The 19,884-nt window shown below is 48.8% G+C and overlaps 1 protein-coding gene across 1 annotated transcript in view; it reads left to right on the top strand.

Moving 5' to 3' along the window:
* Window positions 1–1,920: 1,920 nt before the first annotated feature.
* DCP2 (decapping mRNA 2) overlaps window positions 1,921–19,884 on the top strand; it is a 53,107-nt gene continuing 35,143 nt past the window's right edge. The window contains exons 1-6 of the mRNA XM_075325009.1: window positions 1,921–1,981; window positions 6,854–7,005; window positions 8,122–8,249; window positions 10,015–10,113; window positions 13,242–13,394; window positions 16,091–16,203. Coding sequence (XP_075181124.1) covers window positions 1,929–1,981; window positions 6,854–7,005; window positions 8,122–8,249; window positions 10,015–10,113; window positions 13,242–13,394; window positions 16,091–16,203 — 698 coding nt within the window. The 5' untranslated portion in view covers window positions 1,921–1,928. The remainder of the gene's footprint in view (window positions 1,982–6,853; window positions 7,006–8,121; window positions 8,250–10,014; window positions 10,114–13,241; window positions 13,395–16,090; window positions 16,204–19,884) is intronic.

Below are 19,884 nucleotides of genomic sequence, written 5' to 3'. Positions count from 1 at the left end.
CTGTATGTCGCTCCTGTGTGTCACTTTTCGCTCTTGTATGTCGCTCCTGTATGTCGCTCCTGTGTGTCACTTTTCGCTCTTGTATGTCGCTCCTGTATGTCGCTCATGTATGTCGCTCCTGTGTGTCACTTTTCGCTCTTGTATGTCGCTCCTGTATGTCGCTCATGTATGTCGCTCCTGTGTGTCACTTTTCGCTCTTGTATGTCGCTCCTGTATGTCGCTCCTGTATGTCGCTCCTGTATGTCGCTCTTGTATGTCGCTCTTGTATGTCGCTCCTGTATGTCGCTCCTGTATGTCGCTCTTGTATGTCGCTCTTGTATGTCGCTCCTGTATGTCGCTCTTGTATGTCGCTCCTGTATGTCGCTCCTGTATGTCGCTCCTGTGTGTCACTTTTCGCTCTTGTATGTCGCTCCTGTATGTCGCTCCTGTATGTCGCTCCTGTATGTCGCTCTTGTATGTCGCTCTTGTATGTCGCTCCTGTATGTCGCTCCTGTATGTCGCTCCTGTATGTCGCTCTTGTATGTCGCTCCTGTATGTCGCTCCTGTATGTCGCTCCTGTGTGTCACTTTTCGCTCTTGTATGTCGCTCCTGTGTGTCACTTTTCGCTCTTGTATGTCGCTCCTGTATGTCGCTCCTGTATGTCGCTCCTGTGTGTCACTTTTCGCTCCTGTATGTCGCTCCTGTATGTCGCTCCTGTATGTCGCTCCTGTATGTCGCTCCTGTATGTCGCTCTTGTATGTCGCTCCTGTATGTCGCTCCTGTATGTCGCTCCTGTATGTCGCTCCTGTATGTCGCTCCTGTATGTCGCTCTTGTATGTCGCTCCTGTATGTCGCTCCTGTATGTCACTTTTCGCTCTTGTATGTCGCTCTTGTATGTCGCTCCTGTATGTCGCTCCTGTATGTCGCTCCTGTATGTCGCTCTTGTATGTCGCTCTTGTATGTCGCTCCTGTATGTCGCTCCTGTATGTCGCTCTTGTATGTCGCTCTTGTATGTCGCTCCTGTATGTCGCTCCTGTATGTCGATCCTGTATGTCGCTCTTGTATGTCGCTCCTGTATGTCGCTCCTGTATGTCGCTCCTGTATGTCGATCCTGTATGTCGCTCCTGTATGTCGCTCCTGTATGTCGCTCCTGTATGTCGCTCCTGTATGTCGCTCCTGTATGTCGCTCCTGTGTGTCACTTTTCGCTCCTGTATGTCGCTCCTGTATGTCGCTCCTGTATGTCGCTCCTGTATGTCGCTCTTGTATGTCGCTCCTGTATGTCGCTCCTGTATGTCGCTCCTGTGTGTCACTTTTCGCTCCTGTATGTCGCTCCTGTATGTCGCTCCTGTATGTCGCTCCTGTATGTCGCTCCTGTATGTCGCTCTTGTATGTCGCTCCTGTATGTCGCTCCTGTATGTCGCTCCTGTATGTCGCTCCTGTATGTCGCTCCTGTGTGTCACTTTTCGCTCCTGTATGTCGCTCCTGTATGTCGCTCCTGTATGTCGCTCCTGTATGTCGCTCCTGTATGTCGCTCCTGTCTGTACTCGTCACTTCTTTGTACTCATTGCTCGCAGTTTTTTTTACTGAAATATTCCTGGCCAATATCATTCATAATAAAGGCAGACATGGCTAGAGCAACACTCCAATCAGCTGACTCCTTGTTGCCAAGGGCAACACTGGGATTTACTGAATGCTGAATCCTGATTGGTCCGACATTTTCCTAACGTTTTTCCTGGGGGGGCGTGGATAGCAGAGGGCGCTTTCTGGCGCTGATTGGCGGGCTGGTCCGCTGACCGGTGACGCTGCGGTGGGCGGCGGAAGTGACGCATGCGTGGCTGGAGGGAGCGGAGCTGTGCTTGTTATTGTTTCCTCTCCTGGCTCCGCCCGCAGCTCCCGCTTATTTCAGGCTCCTGGATCGTTCTGTCTCCGGGATGTGCCTGTGTCCAACATGGAAAGCAAGCGAGTGGAGGTTCCCGACGGCGTCCTGGACGACCTGTGCAGGTGACGGCGAGAACACCGGAGCGCGAAACTTTACTTGTGGCACTACAAGCCTCAGCACACACTGCCCCCTGCTGGGACTTGTGGTCTGCGCCCTTGGTGGTCTCTGGCGTTCCTCCGCAGTGTCCAGCTCCTGACACCTTTGTGGCAATACTGAGATTTTTGCAGTTGTCAGAACTATAAGCCCCTCCCCCTGTGATATTTGTGGCTGTAGGTAGGATGAGACCGGTGTGACGTCATCCCAGGGGTCTGAGCCCCGAGACCCCAATACTAGGACCCCGTGACCTCTGGGGGAAATGAGGGTGTCTGGAGTTTCAGAGATCTGATGTCCAGCATCTGTGCCATTCTTTCTGTAGACCCTCATAGATCGGCTCCATTCTAATGCACGGTGCAGCCTTCCTTTTAATTTTGTTGTCCCCAAATTAAAGAATAAGTTATAAATAAATTGGAATGGATAAAACAAATGCAGAACTTGCCATAACCGTCCAGTGCCATGATGAATCTGTGCTGAGCGAAAACTAAGCGCAAGGGGTCACGAGTGGTGCAGCGTGTCATCACCGGGGCTGCCGGGGGTCACGAGTGGTGCAGCGTGTCATCACCGTGGCTGCCGGGGGTCACCAGCGGTGCAGCGTGTTATCAAATCACCGGGGCCGCCGGGGGTCACCAGTGGTGCAGCGTGTCATCACCGGGGCCGCCGGGGGTCACCAGTGGTGCAGCGTGTCATCACCGGGGTCACCAGTGGTGCAGCGTGTCATCACCGGGGTCACCAGTGGTGCAGCGTGTCATCACCGGGGCCGCCGGGGGTCACCAGTGGTGCAGCGTGTCATCACCGGGGCCGCCGGGGGCCACCAGTGGTGAAGCGTGTCATCACCGGGGCCGCCGGGGGTCACCAGTGGTGAAGCGTGTCATCATCGGGGCCGCCGGGGGTCACCAGTGGTGCAGCGTGTCATCATCGGGGCCGCCGGGGGTCACCAGTGGTGCAGCGTGTCATCATCGGGGCCGCCGGGGGTCACCAGTGGTGCAGCGTGTCATCATCGGGGCCGCCGGGGGTCACCAGTGGTGCAGCGTGTCATCATCGGGGCCGCCGGGGGTCACCAGTGGTGCAGCGTGTCATCATCGGGGCCGCCGGGGGTCACCAGTGATGCAGCGTGTCATCACCGGGGCCTCCAGGGGTCACCAGCGGTGCGGCGTGTTATCACCAGGGCTGCCGGGGGTCACTTGTCAGGATGTCATCACTGAGGCAGGACATGTCTGAGCCGTACTGACTTCCGGTCTTTGAGCTTTCTTTTTTTTTTTTTTTTTATATATGATCATTTGCCTTTTTTATAAGCCTAGTTATGCAGATTTGATGAATGTCAGCTAGGCTTTTCATTTTCTGCTGATCATCTCATGTGTATGAGGATGTTATGACTCCTGGCAGATTTTAGGGTTAGGGTAGAGGCACCCTGGCGTATACGTCACACCAGTGCAATGTGAGAAAATCTGATTGGACAAAGTTAGTAATGAGGCATCTCAAAACTGCCCTAATTGGACTGAGGAAAAGATGGCAGCATGCAGAGATTGTCTGTCATTCTCGGCTCACTCAACTATACAAGTCTATGGAGCATGGGATACATCAGACTGCAGTGATGACATCCGAGTGCAGTCTACACTAAGAGGGGGAAAAGAGAAGGTGAAGTCAATCTCTCCCTCTTCTCTGCACCTGTGATCTGATCTCAGAATCGCAGCCAAGTATATGATACTGATCATGCTCTCAGCAGAGCCTGAGCTTGAGGGTCCTTTAACAGATTACATTAGATGCATACACCAGTGTGACCCCCGGTCTTAGGAATGGTTCGGTGAGTTAAATTTCATAGGGGGGGGAAACATTATAATTTCAGCTCCCCCCTGGTGTGGCGACAGAATCCATAGTCTGATGAGCCGAGTGGTGCGTGGAATGAATAGGCAGCCAATCCCTGACAATACGTATCCAGCACTCATCACAGGGGCAGGAAAGAACTGCCAATTATTAAAAAGCTAATGGCACAAAAATATATTTGTATAAACTGATGTGTTTAAACTCTAGTCCATGGGTCCTTGATTGTAAATGGCCAATCATGACCAAGAACCCAGGAGCTAGCATTTGAAACACGTAACAGTCTACGGGGGAACGCTATTCTCCTTAAGGAGACTTATAGCTGCCACGCCCCTCTAAGAAATATTCAAATTGTCTCCAGTAAAGGAGACAAACTCTAGCACAGCACTCCGTAACAGACTATACACATATATATTTAAATATATCTAAATATATATCACTTGTGCCATTGGATTTTAAATTATTTATTATAGCGCCATTTATTCCATGGCGCTTTACATGTGAAAGGGGTATACATAATAGGGACAAGTACAATAATCATAAACAATACAAGACACAGACAGGTACAGGAGGATAGAGGTCCCTGCCCACGAGGGCTCCCAGTCTACAAGGGATAGATGAGGATACAGTAGGTTAGGGTAGAGCTGGTTGTTCGGCGTTATATAGGACTGAGGGTTACTGCAGGTTGTAGGCTTGTCGGAATAGGTGGGTCTTCAGGTTCCTTTTGAAGCTTGTCAAGGTAGGCAAGAGTCTGATATATTGTGGCAGAGCATTCCAGACTATGGGGGAGGCACGGGCGAAATCTTGGATGCGATGGTGGGAAGAGGAGATGAGAGGGAAGTAGAGGAGGAGATATTGTGAGGATTGGAGGTTACGTGCAGGTAAGTACCTGGAGACTAGGTCACAGATGTAGGGAGGATAAAGGGTGTGGATGACTTTGTATGTCATGGTTAGGGTTTTGAACTGGAGTCGTTGGGCAATGGGAAGCCAGGGAAGGGATTACCAGAGAGGAGAGGTCGGGGGGGACAGGTGGATTAGCCGGGCAGCATAGTTTAGAATAGATTGTAGGGGTGCGAGACTGGAGGCCACAGAGTAGGAGGTTGCAATAATCTAGGCGCGAGATAATAAGGGCATGTATTAGGGTTTTTGCAGCTTCTTGGGAAAGGAATGTACGAATCCGGGAAATATTTTTCAGTTGGAGGCGGCAGGAGGTGAAGAGGGCTTGGATGTGTGGCTTGAAAGAGAGATCAGAGTCTAGAGTTAAGGCCGCTTTACACACTGCGATATCTGTACCGATATCGCCAGTGTGCGTACCCGCCCCCATCTGTTGTGCGACACGGGCAAATCTCTGCCCGTGTCGCACAACATCGCCCGGACCCGTCACACGTACTTACCTTCCCTGCGACGTCGCTGTGACCGGCTTTCTAAGGGGGCGGTTCGTTCAGCGTCACAGCGACGTCACTGAACCGCCGCCCAATAGAAGCGGAGGGGCGGAGATGAGCGGGACGAAACATCCCGCCCACCTCCTTCTTCCGCATAGCGGCCGGGAGGCAGGTAAGGAGAGCTTCCTCGTTACTGTGGTGTCACACGCAGTGATGTGTGCTGTTGCAGGAACGAGGAACAACTTCGTTACTCCTGCAGTAACGATAATTGAGAATGGACCCCCATGTCACCGATGAGAGAATTTGCACGTTTTTGCGACGATGCAAAATCGCTCATCTGTGTCACACGCAACAACGCTAATGCGTCCGGATGTGCGTCACAAATTCCGTGACCCCCAACGACTCCGCATTAGCAATGTCGTAGCGTGTAAAGCCCCGTTGACTCCCAGGCAGCGAGCACGTGGGACTGGGGAAAGTGAGCAACCATTGGCATTGATAGATATGTCAGGTGGGGGGCTTGAGTGAGGAGGAGCAAAGATGATAAATTCTGTTTTGTCCATGTTCAGTTTTAGAAATCGAGCAGAGATAAAGGATGAAATAGCAGACAGACATTGTGGGATTCTGGTTAGTAAGGAAGTGATGTCAGGTCCAGAGAGGTAGATCTGCGTATCATCAGCGTAGAGGTGATACTGAAAGCTGTGGGCCTCTATGAGCTGTCCCAGGCCGAAGGTGTAGATGGAGAACAGCAGGGGTCCACGAACTGAACCTTGGGGGACACCGACAGATAGGGGGCGAGATGAGGAAGTGGTGTGAGAGTGGGAGACGCTGAAAGTTCGGTTGGTTAAGTATGAGGAGATCCAAGATAGGGCCAAGTCTGTGATGCCCAGAGATGAGAGACTCTGTAGTAGGAGGGAATGGTCTACTGTGTCGAAGGCAGAGGACAGGTCTAGCAGGAGGAGGACAGAGTAGTGGCAGCTTTTTCTCTGAAGCTTGTGATGAGTGCTGGATACATGTTTTTTCAATTCTCTGCATTGACTTTCAACATCGTTAACCAATTTTGTTCTGAAGTCCGATAAATCGCCCTAGGAGGCGTCTGTCGGCCGCTGGGAGTCCTCTTCTTGTAGATCTCGGTGCTAGTGAGGACCCATCCCAGCACGATCTATGGTAACGTAGGGCTGGTATTACAGCTTCCTCATATAAATCTGATATACAGTGACCCATTGTTCTCATACAGAGCCACACTCAGTCTTTCTCTATATTGCCATATAAATGCCCGCACCGCTGCATTATATACTGATTTTTCTGTGTTTTGCCTCATGGTTTATTTTTCGGGGTTTAGTTTTTGTGTATAGAGTGACACTATACACTACATTACATCACAGAGGTGCTCACATCAATGCACGATTTCATGTGTTGGAGGTAAGATGGCAGCACTGACACAGTAACTGCCACTATAGAGTCCTGACCCGCAGCCTCCATAAAGGTTGTTGTGGGGCAGGTCCTGCTCAGATCCTCTAGCCTTCCAGTAGTCTTCAGTGGAGCTGCTTTGTTCCATTGACCTCTTTAACATTAGGTAGAAATGTTTTGACGCCATATTACTCCACCTCGCTGACATAACTTGTTTTTCTTTCTCCGCAGCCGATTTATCTTACACATTCCCAGTGAAGAAAGAGATAATGCCATCAGAGTTTGCTTCCAGATTGAACTGGCCCACTGGTTTTACCTGGACTTCTGCATGCAGAACTTTCCAGGCCTGCCTCAGTGTGGGATAAGGGACTTTGCTAAAGCAGATATCCTTTTCACTGTTTGCTCGGGGGTTGAGGCTGCGGGACGGCTCTGTAGTTTTCATCTGCTACATACATTGCTTATTGTTTTCCTAGGATATGCGCCTGGAATCCCTAAAGTCAATGGTGCAGTAATGCGCACAGTTTTCTGGAACTTTTAGAAATCTATTTCAGTGTAATGTGTTTTTTCTTGCATGAAGAACCACAGCAAAAAAAGTGCAGCCGCATATATGGTGTCTGGTATGGCTTTACATTGGTACAGAATTTCATGGCAGCCATTCAGATGACTGATCGAACATTCTAGAAAGTTCCCTTACCTGCTGTGCCATTACTGGAGGATTTATCCCTGGTTCACCTGTGTTTTGCGGACCGAGCTTGGACTGTGAGGCACAGGCCGGCTGCGGGTCTCCTGAATTGATATCCATTATCGTATTTGCCCAGGAGGCTAAGTGCAGTTCAGGAGACCCTCGGCTGCTCCATGAATCACAGATGTGTAAATCCATCCTTGCATGTGTAATACAGAGACGCTCTTACTGACTGGCAAGTATATGTCCAAAGCTGGAAAGTTATACTGGACATCTATTTCTTTCTATAAAAGAACCAGTTATCTGATCTCCATCCTTCAGCATTGACCGCATGATGGCATCTTACTGATCATGGCATGGAGGGGAAAGATCTCCAATGCTGGATCCACTCATAGTGAATGTGGCTCATACAGGAGGTTACTAAATGGGAGACTGTCATCCACATGGACAGGAGTTGTGTTTAGAGATCACCCTTTTAAGGGCCCTAGTTGCTAGTTTCCATTGGATGTGGTGCTACACCTGGGATCAGTTGGGCACATGTTGGAGGCTGATTGTATGGTATTAATTTCTCTACAAGTTTTCAGAAGTGATCAATACAAATTGGTCCTGCAGATGTGAGGTGCCCAGGCATTACTGCTTCATCATTGCTACCTGTCTTTCATTATTGCAATGGTTATCCAGTGTCATGTTACATCCAACGTAATGGTTTATTTCCCAATCCCAATGAATATACACTAATTGTAAAGTTCATGTAAGTTACTTGTCACCACTGAAATTTTTAGACTCTGTCCCGTATTTTCCTTTACAATCCTTGCACTTTTCCAGCATTGCCCATTTTTACTTCCCAATGGTGAAGATGTACAAAGGGTCTTAGATGAATGGAAGGAATATAAGATGGGAGTACCCACCTATGGTGCCATTATTCTGGATGAGACACTTGAAAATGTGAGTTATTTATGCAAGATGCTAGAGACTGCTATTTAGCTATTTAGTAAGGCCTGTTACACACGTCAGTGAAAAACACACATTTTTCATTGACTTGTTAAAAACGCATATGTCCCTCCGTCTGTGGGTTGTCCATGTGCAATCCGTGATCCTTCATCTGTGATTGCACATGAACGTATACTCACCTGCCCCCGCTCCTGCTGTCCGTGGTGATGAACTCTTCGGCACTGCTGTGTTGCCGGTCCTACTGCAGCTACTTCCGGGTCGGCTGTGGCTGCATACATGAATATGCATGCCAGTAATTAGCCAGCTCTGAAGCAGCAGCCAGCAGATGTCGGACACAAACAGCACTGGAGAAGGTGAGTTAAAAATGCTTTTTATTTTTAAGGTCCGTGTTTTTCTGGTACGTGTTTCACGTATCACACCATAGTGTTGTCTGTGAAACATCAGTGATGCCAGAAAAAAGACAGACATGTCTCCGTGTGGAAATCACGGACACGCGTGTACGACGCACGGAGACATGGTCAGTGAAAAATCACTGAGGTGTGCGCAGACCCATTGATTATAATGGATCTTCGTATGTCCGTGATTCTGGTACATATAAAAACTAGCACATACGTACTAAAATCACTGACATGTCAAAGAGGCCTAAGACTTTTTTTTTTTTTTTCCTTTCCCTTTAAGTAACCATTATTAGTTGACAAGATATAAGGGGCCATTTACATTGTGCTTTGGCCACAGTCACAGGTTTAGGTTGGGGCCACACTGGGATTTACTGGCAGTACAGTAGTGCCGAGTGTCATGCAAGTGTCCCTGCAACGGAGGTCTGGCCGTGCGAGTGGACCTCAGCTGCGGGGGACGGGCTGGCTCTGAGGAGGGGCGGGCCGGCGCTGCAGAGGGAAAGGAGGGATTTCTCTCCCTCTCTCCTCCGTTGCCGGCTATTGCCACTCTCGCACTGCACTCGCGGTACACCGGTGTACCGTGAGTTAAGTGCTATTTTTCTCTCGTCCCATAGACTTGAATGGGTGCGAGAGAGAGAGAGTCTCGCATTACAGTCGCAGCATGCTGCGATTGTTTTCTCGGTCCGATTAGGGCTGAGAAAATAATCGCTCATCTGTGCTGACACATAGGCTAATCTCGCACCGATTAGGCCTTAACGGTCCAGTAGCCAAAAGATATTCTGATTCTCCAGTAATTAGTGCTGACAGGTCTCAATAATACATAAGATTCATCTTGGGTACGTGTGTGTGTGTGTGTGTGTGTGTGTGTGTGTGTGTGTGTGTGTGTGTGTGTGTGTGTGTGTGTGTGCCGTGCTGCAGGTCCTCTCGTTTGGCATCTGGTGAGTATGATTGTAGGGTCTTCTGTCTTCTTTCTTCTCTTTTGGGGTGTCTGATATCTATAATGAAGTGTCCTGCAGTATTCTTTATCTTTTTTTTTTTTTTTAGCTGTCTGGACACTTCATTATTAAACCGTGACTAGGGCTTATTTTCGGGGTAGGGCTTTTATTAATGCCTTGCTCCAAAAAGGCCAAACATTCCTGGTAAGGCTTAATTTTGGGGAGGTCTTATTTTTGAAAAACACTGTTTATTTGTTTAATCATGGGAACATTAACAACAAGAGTGTTAGATGCTGTGACTTTCCCTTACTCTGGTGTGTCACCTGCAGCGATAGATACAATCCGGCCCTATAATTCTACTCCATATTATATATTGCAAACACTGGGTGATCTCCGCCTCAGTTCTTAGATTTTCTTCTTTCTTTCCAGGTGCTTCTTGTTCAGGGTTATTTAGCAAAGTCTGGATGGGGTTTTCCAAAAGGAAAAGTGAATAAAGAAGAAGCTCCACACGACTGCGCTGCCAGAGAGGTGAAGTGTTGTTCCTTCTCATGCACTTTATTCTTCTGATTCTCTATTGAGGCAGACACTCCTGCATGTGCGGTCCTGTCCAGAGCTCCCCATGTGTTCTCTGTTAGCTATGAGCTACATGTTGCAATGGAATTAAAGTTTCATTTTAATTGTGTTGACGACAATTTTTATGTGTTTACAGCTCTGCATAGGCATTAGATTACACCATCAGTATTCTATGATCCCAGTGCTAGTGGAAATGGATATACGGATAAATCTGCTGGTCAAGAACATATCCATTGAAGATGATGGTGTTAAACAGAAGAGCAGTTTTATTTAGCTACACGTTTGAGTTGAACAAACTTCTTCATCAGAAAAGCCTCTATCCGTTTGCAGTTTTATTTTCCTGATGAAGAAGTTTGTTCAACTCAGAATGGTGTAGATTAATAAAACTGCTCTTTTGTTCAACACCATCATCTTCATCTTCATTCCGTATCTTCTTCATCAGGAGCGCAGCAGATTTATCCGTATATCCATTTCCTCTAGTGCATTTACTACTGGATTTATTCCAGCACATGGAGTGCAGCTGACTCTCCCAGCTCCAGGGCCCGGGGGTACTCGTTACCGGGCCGGACTAGTCCGGGGATGTCGTGGCAACGTGGCCTGGTTTTGTAACCCTGGCAGTGTCTTTCAATAATAAAGGGATGATGATTATGATGATGGGAGCTTTAGTTAAAAGTAAAGGTTTGTGATGCCACCTGTGGTACTGCGGCTATGTGGGCCACCGCTGCGCTGTGTATTCCCCGGGGCAGATGATGATGACGCAGCTGAGGGGGATATTGCTCCCCACAGGTGAAGCAGCACCCCGGAGCAACCATTGGAGAGTCTATTTTTGGGCAACTGGTGGGCTTCAGGGTGCAGGACCAGGAATATTGACAACAACGGACAAGGACTGCAGTTTCCTTACCTTTCACTTTACTTGGTAACCGGTGAGGAAGTCCTGGGAGAGTGCTACAGGTGGTGATGATGGTGGTCAGAATAGCCTGGAAGCAGTCGGGGGAAGTCTCCCTGGCCAGATAGTTGTGAGGCCTACCCGCTACGCTCTTTCCTGGTTTTCAGGGCCCCCACTGCGTCAGCTAGGCTGAGACCCTCTCCTCTGTCACTTGTGGTAATTCCTCACCTGTATGGCAGGTTGCGCGGGCCGTCGCAGGCACCACTTTGCTGACAGCAACTCCTGGTTCCTAATCTGCGGCTTTCCTTTCAGGTGGTCTGTGGGGGCCAGGAGACTTGTAATCCTCCTGCCCTCCGAATTTAGCTACCGGGGCTCGAGTACCCGAGCAGCCACGGACTCCGGTGTCCGATTTGTAGCGTGCCCTTCTGGGGTGAGCCGGCTTGGCTCCACTCCCCAGAGTCTTCCTCCTTTTTGCCTCTTTGTCAGACTCCGTTCCCCTAGGCAGAGCTTCTCTCAGCTCCCCGACCTCGGGGGAAAAACCGGTCTGCTCTCCTCACACTCCTGGCTACAATGGTCAACTCCCAACTGTCACTCCTCTAACTCCTCCCCCAGGTCAGAGCTTCTGGGACGCTCCCCAGAACACCAGGGTTAGAGCTCCCTCCGCTGGCCCGGAGTAGGAGCTGTGTTGAATGAAGATACTGACCAAGGGACCCCTCGCATCCAGGCTTAGTATTAACATCTCTGTGGGGGCAACACTACTGTGACAACCAGGCCAATGGGGTGTCACACAGCAGCTGGTATCTATACCAGCCACGTGAGCTATACAATGTTTATTGCCCAGGTGATTCACTAGTGTCCACTTTGTCAATTTTTAGCTATGATCCCAGTACTGTAGATTTATGGTGTTCTGGTGTTAAAAGGGTTGTTCTCATCTTCTTCCTTCAGGATTGCTCTGCTCACCTGCCTCCTGGCTTTCGTCTTGCCAGGCGCCTTGCTCTGCTGAAGATTGGTAGTTAGACTAGAGACTTTATCGTGCTTTGGTCCAAACTTTGTGTGTCCCTGCACCCCCCCCTCTCCCCATGCTGCAAATATCAAAGTGCAGGAGCACTGAAGCTGGCCAGGTCCAGCCACTGCTGATAGACTGCAGAGGTTGGCCGTAACCGAGGCAACAAGCAAAACCCTTTGAAATGAAAAATCCCTCCATTCTTGAGAACAGAGATGACTTTTAATGAGGTACATAGCCACCTTGCTTGTTTTTACAAGCACTTTGCGAGCTTAAGGTACCGTCACACTAAGCGAAGCTCCAGCAATCCCACCAGCAACCTGACCTGGCAGGAATCGCTGGAGCGTCGCTACATGGGTTGCTGGTGAGCTGTCAAACAGGCAGATCTCACCAGCAACCAGTGACCAGCCCCCAGCCAGCAGCAACGCGTGGAAGCGATGCTGCTCTTGGTAACTAAGGTAAATATCGGGTAACCAACCCGATATTTACCTTGGTTACCAGCGCACACCGCTTAGCACTGGCTCCCTGCACTCCTAGCCAGAGTACACATCGGGTTAATTACCCGATGTGTAGTCTGGCTATGTGTGCAGGGAGCCGGCACTGACAGCGTGAGAGCGGCGGACGCTGGTAACGAAGGTAAATATCGGGTAACCAAGGAAAGGGCTTCTTGGTTACCAGCGTCCGCAGAAGCCGGCTCACTGCACATTCAGTTGTTGCTCTCTCGCTGTCGCTCTCCCGCTGTGACGCACACATCGCTGTGTGTAACAACTAAAAAATGGTCCAGGACATTCAGCAACAACCAGTGACCTCACAGCAGGGGCCAGGTTGTTGCTGGATGTCACACACAGCGACATCACTAGCAACATCGCTGCTACGTCACAAACGTCGTGCCTCAGCAGCGATGTTGCTAGCGATGTTGCTTAGTGAGACGTGGCCTTTACTGTTTTACCAAGATTAGAGAACCCCTTTTAAAGGTTAATATGATGAGAACATAGAATCCTTAACAATTGTGCATCCAGCACTAAATTGAAGACTTCTGTCCTGTGCGAGTATGTGTTCATAAATGTAATGTCTGTGTCCTGACTGCGGTACTACTGTATGTATGGTGATAATTTAGTTTGTATTATAATAGAAGTCCAATTTATTTATTTATCTATCTTCTACTCACATGAGGATTTGATTCGTAACTTTCAGGTTCTTGAAGAGACGGGCTTTGATATTAAAGATCGCATTTGCAATAATGATTACATTGAGCTGAGGATCAATGACCAGTTGGCCCGCCTATATATCATTCCTGGGGTCTCAAAGGACACAAAATTTAATCCGAAAACAAGACGAGAGATCAGAGTAAGTACAGTATACTCTGCTCTGAGTGTTCACTGATTTTTTTACCCACTAAGGCTTCATTTAGACATCTGGGATTTTTCTTATATGTAAAAATATGGGAACTTTTGTTCTTCAGTGTTTTGTAACCAGTTTTCATCAGTGTTTGGTCACAAACACTGATGAAAACTGTCACTTCGCAGTGTTTCTGCTGTGAATTTCACTGACGAAAAATAAATTCCAAATCATCTCCTATTCATTATTATTAATTTATAGAGCACCATTGATTCTATGGTGCTGAAAATGAGAAGGTATTCCATACAGAATACAAGTTACAATAGACAGACTGGTACAGAGGAAAGAGGATCCTGCCTTTGCAGGCTTACATTCTATAGGATACTGGGGAAGAGACAGTAGGTGGTAAGTTGGCAGTTCCAGCACGGTGGTGAGGCGGCAGTTCCGGCACGATGATGAGGCGGTGGGGTCATTGGAGACTAGGCATTTCTGAACAGATGAGTTTTCAACGTTTGAAGCTTGCAAGTGTAGCAGATAATCTGACGTGTTGAGGCAGCAAATTCCAGAAGCCTGGGGATACTCAGGAAAAGTCTTGGTGGCAGTTGGATGAGGAGCGAATGAGTGAGGAGGAGAGAAGGAGATCTTGGGAGGACCGGAGATTACGTGTTGGAGTGTAGCGGAGATTAGTTCAGAGATATATGAAGGAGACAGATTATGGGCAGTTTTGTAAGTCAGTGTTAGTAGTTTGAATTGTAGAGAATTAGGAGCCAATTGAGGGATTTGCAGAGGGGAGAAGTTGGGTGGTTGTGAAGAGTAAGGTGGATCTGTCTGGCAGCAGAGTTCAGGATGGACTGGAGAGGTGCGAGATGGTTAGCAGGGAGGCAACAGAGGAGGATGTTGCAGTGATCGAGGCAGGAGATTGAGGGCATGCACTAGCATTTTCATAGATTGAGAAAAAGATGGATTCTGGAAATATTTTTGCGTTGAACACGGCAGGAAGTGGTGAAGGATTGGATGTGTGTGGTATGAAGAACAAGGCAGAGTCGAATGTCCCTCCGAGGCAGCGAACTTTGGGTACCGGGCTGAGCGTGATGTTATTTATTGTAATAGATCAGGTAAGGAATGTAGGTGAGTAGGAGGAAATATGATTAATTCAGTTTTGGCCACATTGAGCTTTAAGAAGCGAGAGGAAAAGAAGGAAGATATAGCCGATAGACACTCTGGGATTCTGGACAGCAGAGATGACATATGGGCCACAGAGGTAGATCTGAGTATCATCAGCGTATAGGTGGTACTGAAAGCCATGGGTCTTTGAGTTGTCACAGACCAAATGTATAGATGGAAAAGAGTAAGGGTCCCAGGACTAAGCCTTGGGGGACTCCAACAGAGAGAGGGCGGGATTAAGAGGTTGTGCGGGAGTGGGAGACACTAAAAGTGCGGTTGGAAAGGTATGAAGAGATCCAAGAGAGGGCGAGATCTCTGACAACAAGGGAAGAGAGGATCTGTAATAGGAGGGAGTGGTCGACAGTGTGAAAGGTTGACGAGAGGTCTAGAAGTAGGAGTATGGAGAAGTGATTGTTAGCTTTGGCAGTAAGGCTATGTGCGCACTAGTGCGTTTTACCCGCGGATTTGCCGCGGAAATTTCTTGAGAAATGTCTGCAATCTTTGTGCAGACATTTCCCATCAAATCCTATTGTAAAAAAAAATAGCTGTGCGCACTGGTGCGGATTTTTCTCAAGAAATTTCCTTGAAGAATTTCTCGAGAAACTTTCTTGAGAAAATGAACATGTCCATTAAATCCGCAGGTACCCTGCGGATTTCGGCAGTACAGCCTGCAAAAATCCGCAGGGAACCACCCGCGGGAAAATCGCGGCAAATCCGCATGCGGATTTGGTGCGGATTTTTTCCGGAGGTCCGGAAATCTTTCACTCCCAGAAGTTTCTCAAGAAATTTTCTTGAGAAACTTCTCATTTCTAGTGCGCACAGAGCCTAAGTAAGTAATTTGTGATTTTTTTAGTCAGGGCAGTTCAGTGGAATGATGTTGTCAAAGGGAGAGTTAGATGAGAGGTGGGAGGAAAGTTCAGCATGGACGGTGCTGTTCAAGGAGTTTTGAAGTGAACGGGAGCAGTGATATGGGGCGATAGCTGGTAGCAGAGGTTGGATCAAGGGAAGGTTTCTTTAGGATGGGTGTGACTGTTGTGTGTTTGAAAGTAGAAGGGAAGGCTGGGATAAGCATAGTTCTGAGGTTGGGGATGGGATGGGGTTAAGTGCGCAGGTAGTGAGGTGCGCTTTTGAAAAAACATGCGCATTAGAGTTAATTGCGAACAACACAGATTGTACACTGATGCCACTAGTGTGCTGACTGATTTTCACAGGCCCATGGACTTGTATGGGTCAATGGCATAAAAAATGGACATATTTTGTTTTGTCTTTTTGTTTGCTGACCACTTGGGTGGGGAAAAAACCTAACACATAAACAGGACTATAGGCTATATGAGCACATTTTCTAGCTGTCAAAAAACAGAATGTGGACATCTAAATGAGGCCTGACTTGAGATGCTTCATTAAAATCTATTTTCTGTTCTGTGAAGAATGAGTCTGTCGTCTGAATTTTTCTTTATTTGATAATGAATGAAATGACTTGGTGAAATTGTGACTGCAGAATTCAGCATCTAACATTCTTGTTTTTTATTTTTTTGTCTTAGAACATTGAGTGGTTTCCGATTGAAAAGCTGCCCTGTCATAAAAATGATATGACGCCCAAGTCAAAGCTAGGGTTAGCTCCGAATAAATTCTTCATGGTCATACCTTTTATAAGGTAAGATAAACAACAAATATGTCGGCAATGAAGAGCCTTTGTGACTTGCAGTGCATGTTCTAGTACATAACCACAGAAGTAGTGTCAGGTGTTTGGCGTGTAGCGGGGGTTGGGTGTTATGGCTAGGGCTGCGCTGGACATGATTATCGCAGTACATTCAGTCCTACTATATGTCCTAGTTACCAATTAGGGTGTAAGGGGTACTTTACATGCTGCGACATAGCTACCGATATATCGTCGGGGTCACGTCGTTAGTGACGCACATCCGGTAGCGACATCGCAGCGTGTAACACTAATGAGCGACAATCAACGATCGCAAAATCGTTCCAAAACGGTGATCGTTGACACGTCGTTCCTTTCCTTAATATCGCTGCTGCCACCGGTACGATGTTGTTCGTCGTTCCTGCGGCATCACACATCACTGTATGTGACACAGCGGGAGCGACAAACATCTCCTTACCTGCGTCCACCGGCAATGCGGAAGGAAGGAGGTGGGCGTTATGTTACGTCCCGCTCATCTCCGCTTCTATTGGCCGGCCGCTTAGTGACGCCGCAGTGACGTCGCTATGACTCTGAACGCACCTCCCCCTTGAGGGAGGGATTGTTTAGCGGTCACAGCGACGTTGCTGACCAGGTATGTGCATGTGACGCTGCTGTAGCGATAATATTCGCTACGGCAGCGAGCACTAAATGTCGCACGAGCGACGGGGGCGGGAGCTATCGCGCTCAACGTCGCTAGCGATATCGCAGTGTGTAAAGTACTCCTAACTCTCCCCAAATTATGAGCAATTTCTAAACCATAAGGGCATATACCGTTCCATAATTTATTAATGCACAAATGCAACACTGACAACACAATAACAACATACACTGATATGGGCAATGTCTTCACCATGTAGGATGTGGTCCAGGTATAATATACTTTTTTTTTTTTTTTTTTTTTTTTTTATTTTATTTTTTTTGCTTATTTTCTGACTTGTATTTGTTTTTAAAGTTCTCAAGACCTATCGCACCACAAACTTGTAATGACAACCTGTAACAAAGGTCGTCAGCAGTATCCCAATACCTGGCCGCAGAATGGCGCTTACCCACCCCAACATGTATTTTGCCATTGCTTCATCAGTGTGGGCACTTTCTATTACATTTGTTGGTGTCTATTTTATTGTCTGCTTTTGCATTTGTGCATGCTCATAAATTTCTTTATGTATGAATGTTGTGGTGTAAAATCTCAATGTTGCACCATAACACAATGCAACGCAACTGTCTGCAAAAATTCACATGTTGATTTTTGTTTTTAGATTGCATATCGCCGTTTATCTCCAAAGTAAATCCATGAGACCGAGCTAAGCTATATCATTGTATGATTATTACTGTATATAGTCACACGTGAGAAAAGCAGACACTTTCTTTGTCGCTCCATTGGGAGACCCAGACAATTGGGGTGTATAGGCTATGCCTCTGGAGGCCGCACAAAGTATTACACTTAAAAGTGTTAAGCCCCTCCCCTTCTGCCTATACACCCCCCGTGCTCCCACGGGCTCCTCAGTTTTTTGCTTTGTGCGAAGGAGGTCAGACACGCACGCACAGCTCCACAGATTGGTCAGCAGCAGCTGCTGACCATGTCGGATGGAAGAAAAGTGGGCCCATATAGAGCCCCCAGCATGCTCCCTTCTCACCCCACTCTTGTCGGTGGTGTTGTAAGGTTGAGGTATCCATTGCGGGTACGGAGGCTGGAGCCCACATGCTGTTTTCCTTCCCCATCCCCCTCAGGGCTCTGGGTGAAGTGGGATCCTATCGGTCTCCAGGCACTGAGACCGTGCTTCATCCACAACTCCTGTGGAGCCTGCTGGATAGGAGCCGGGTATCGTTCAGGGACATGGCCCTGCTACTTGGAGGTACTCTGTATCCCTGTGGGGACAGCGCACAGCAACACTCCAGCTTTGCTGGGTGTGCTAGTGCACCGGGGACCACGGCGCTGACCGGGTTAATATGTGCCATTACACACTCAGCGTTGCTGAGTGTGTTTATGTATAGGGACTGCCGCACTGACCGCCGCGGCCATGGAAACACTGCGGCGCGGCTGGGACTTGTAGTGCGCCGGGGACTTTCACGCCGGCTGCGCTTTTACGGCGGCCGCGTTTATTACTAGAGTCCCCGGCTTTTTGCGGCCTAGTTTCCTTTCCTCCCGCCCACAGCCCTGACAGGCAGGGGAAGGGCGGGACGCTGCACAGAACGAGCAGCACTGAGGGCTGGAGCATGCTTTGCATACTCCACCCCTCTCACTGTGCACAGTGCGGGCACCAGTTCCCGCTCTTTCTGGGTCACGCCCACGGCTCCCTCCTCTCCTCAGGACGCCGGCAGCCATTCCTGTCAGCTCCTCGGACGCTGCAGAGGGGGACAAAGTCTGGGAGACCCAGGCAGGGACTCTGGTGGCCTCACAACCGCTTTAGGCGGGTGGTAAGCAGCACCTGTGGTGCTAGCCCCATTGTGCAGTAGTGTAACATTATATGTTTATGGTATATATGTTTTACACTGTATGGTGCACAGTTGATTTCTGGCTATATACCCTATTGTGTTACTCAGGGAAGATAATAGCATGGCGCCCACGAAAGGCAGGGGTGCCAAAACACAGGCTTATTATGTTGCCTGCGCCGCATGTACGACCCCGCTACCGGCAGGTTCCACTGACCCTCATTGTGTGCACTGTTCGGCCCCTGTGGCACTTACTCAGCCGGAGCCTCTGCTAAGAGGGGCCCAGCGGGAGCCACCTGCTAACACTGTTCAGGTGACGGGGACGGAGTTTGCAAAACTCTCTGAGACTATGGCTAAGATACTAGAAGCCTTGCAGTCCAGGCCGGTATCTCAGCACAGGGACTCTGTTGAATCTTTGTTCCCTGGCCCACCTCAGCTGGACCAACAATGTCCTCCCGGGGTATCTCATGGATCCCAGGCTGAGGGTTCTGACACAGACCCCAGCCCCAGACCGACTAAGCGAGCTCGCTTAGATTTTCCCTCGACATCATCATATTGTGCAGGGTCTCAGAGGGGGGAATCTCTGGTTGATGATGCGGAGACAGCTGATCAGGATTCTGATCCTGAGGCCGCTCTCAATCTTGATACTCCGGACGGGGACGCCATAGTGAACGACCTTATTGCGTCCATCAATCGTATGTTGGATATTTCTCCCTCAGCTCCTCCGGTGGAGGAGTCAGCTTCTCAGCAGGAGAAATTCCGTTTCAGGTTTCCCAAGCGTACACCGAGTATGTTTCTGGACCACTCTGATTTCAGAGAGGCAGTCCAGAATCACCATGCTTGTCCAGATAAGCGTTTTTCTAAGCGCCTTAAGGATACTCGTTATCCTTTTCCCCCTGACGTGGTCAAAAGTTGGGCTCAGTGTCCCAAAGTGGATCCTCCAATCTCCAGACTGGCAGCTAGATCCATACTTGCAGTGGAAGATGGGGCTTCACTCAAAGATGCCACTGACAGGCAGATGGAACTCTGGTTGAAATCCATCTATGAAGCTATCGGCGCTTCTTTTGCCCCAGCGTTCGCAGCCGTATGGGCGCTACAAGCTATCTCAGCAGGTCAAGCGCAAATTGACGCAGCCACACGCACGTCCGCGCCACAGGTGGCGTCCATAACCACTCAGACGTCGGCATTTGCGTCTTACGCTATTAATGC

Source organism: Anomaloglossus baeobatrachus, chromosome 1 (assembly GCF_048569485.1).
Source record: "Anomaloglossus baeobatrachus isolate aAnoBae1 chromosome 1, aAnoBae1.hap1, whole genome shotgun sequence".
Lineage (NCBI taxonomy): Eukaryota > Metazoa > Chordata > Amphibia > Anura > Aromobatidae > Anomaloglossus > Anomaloglossus baeobatrachus.
This window is presented reverse-complemented; position numbering and strand designations above follow the sequence as displayed.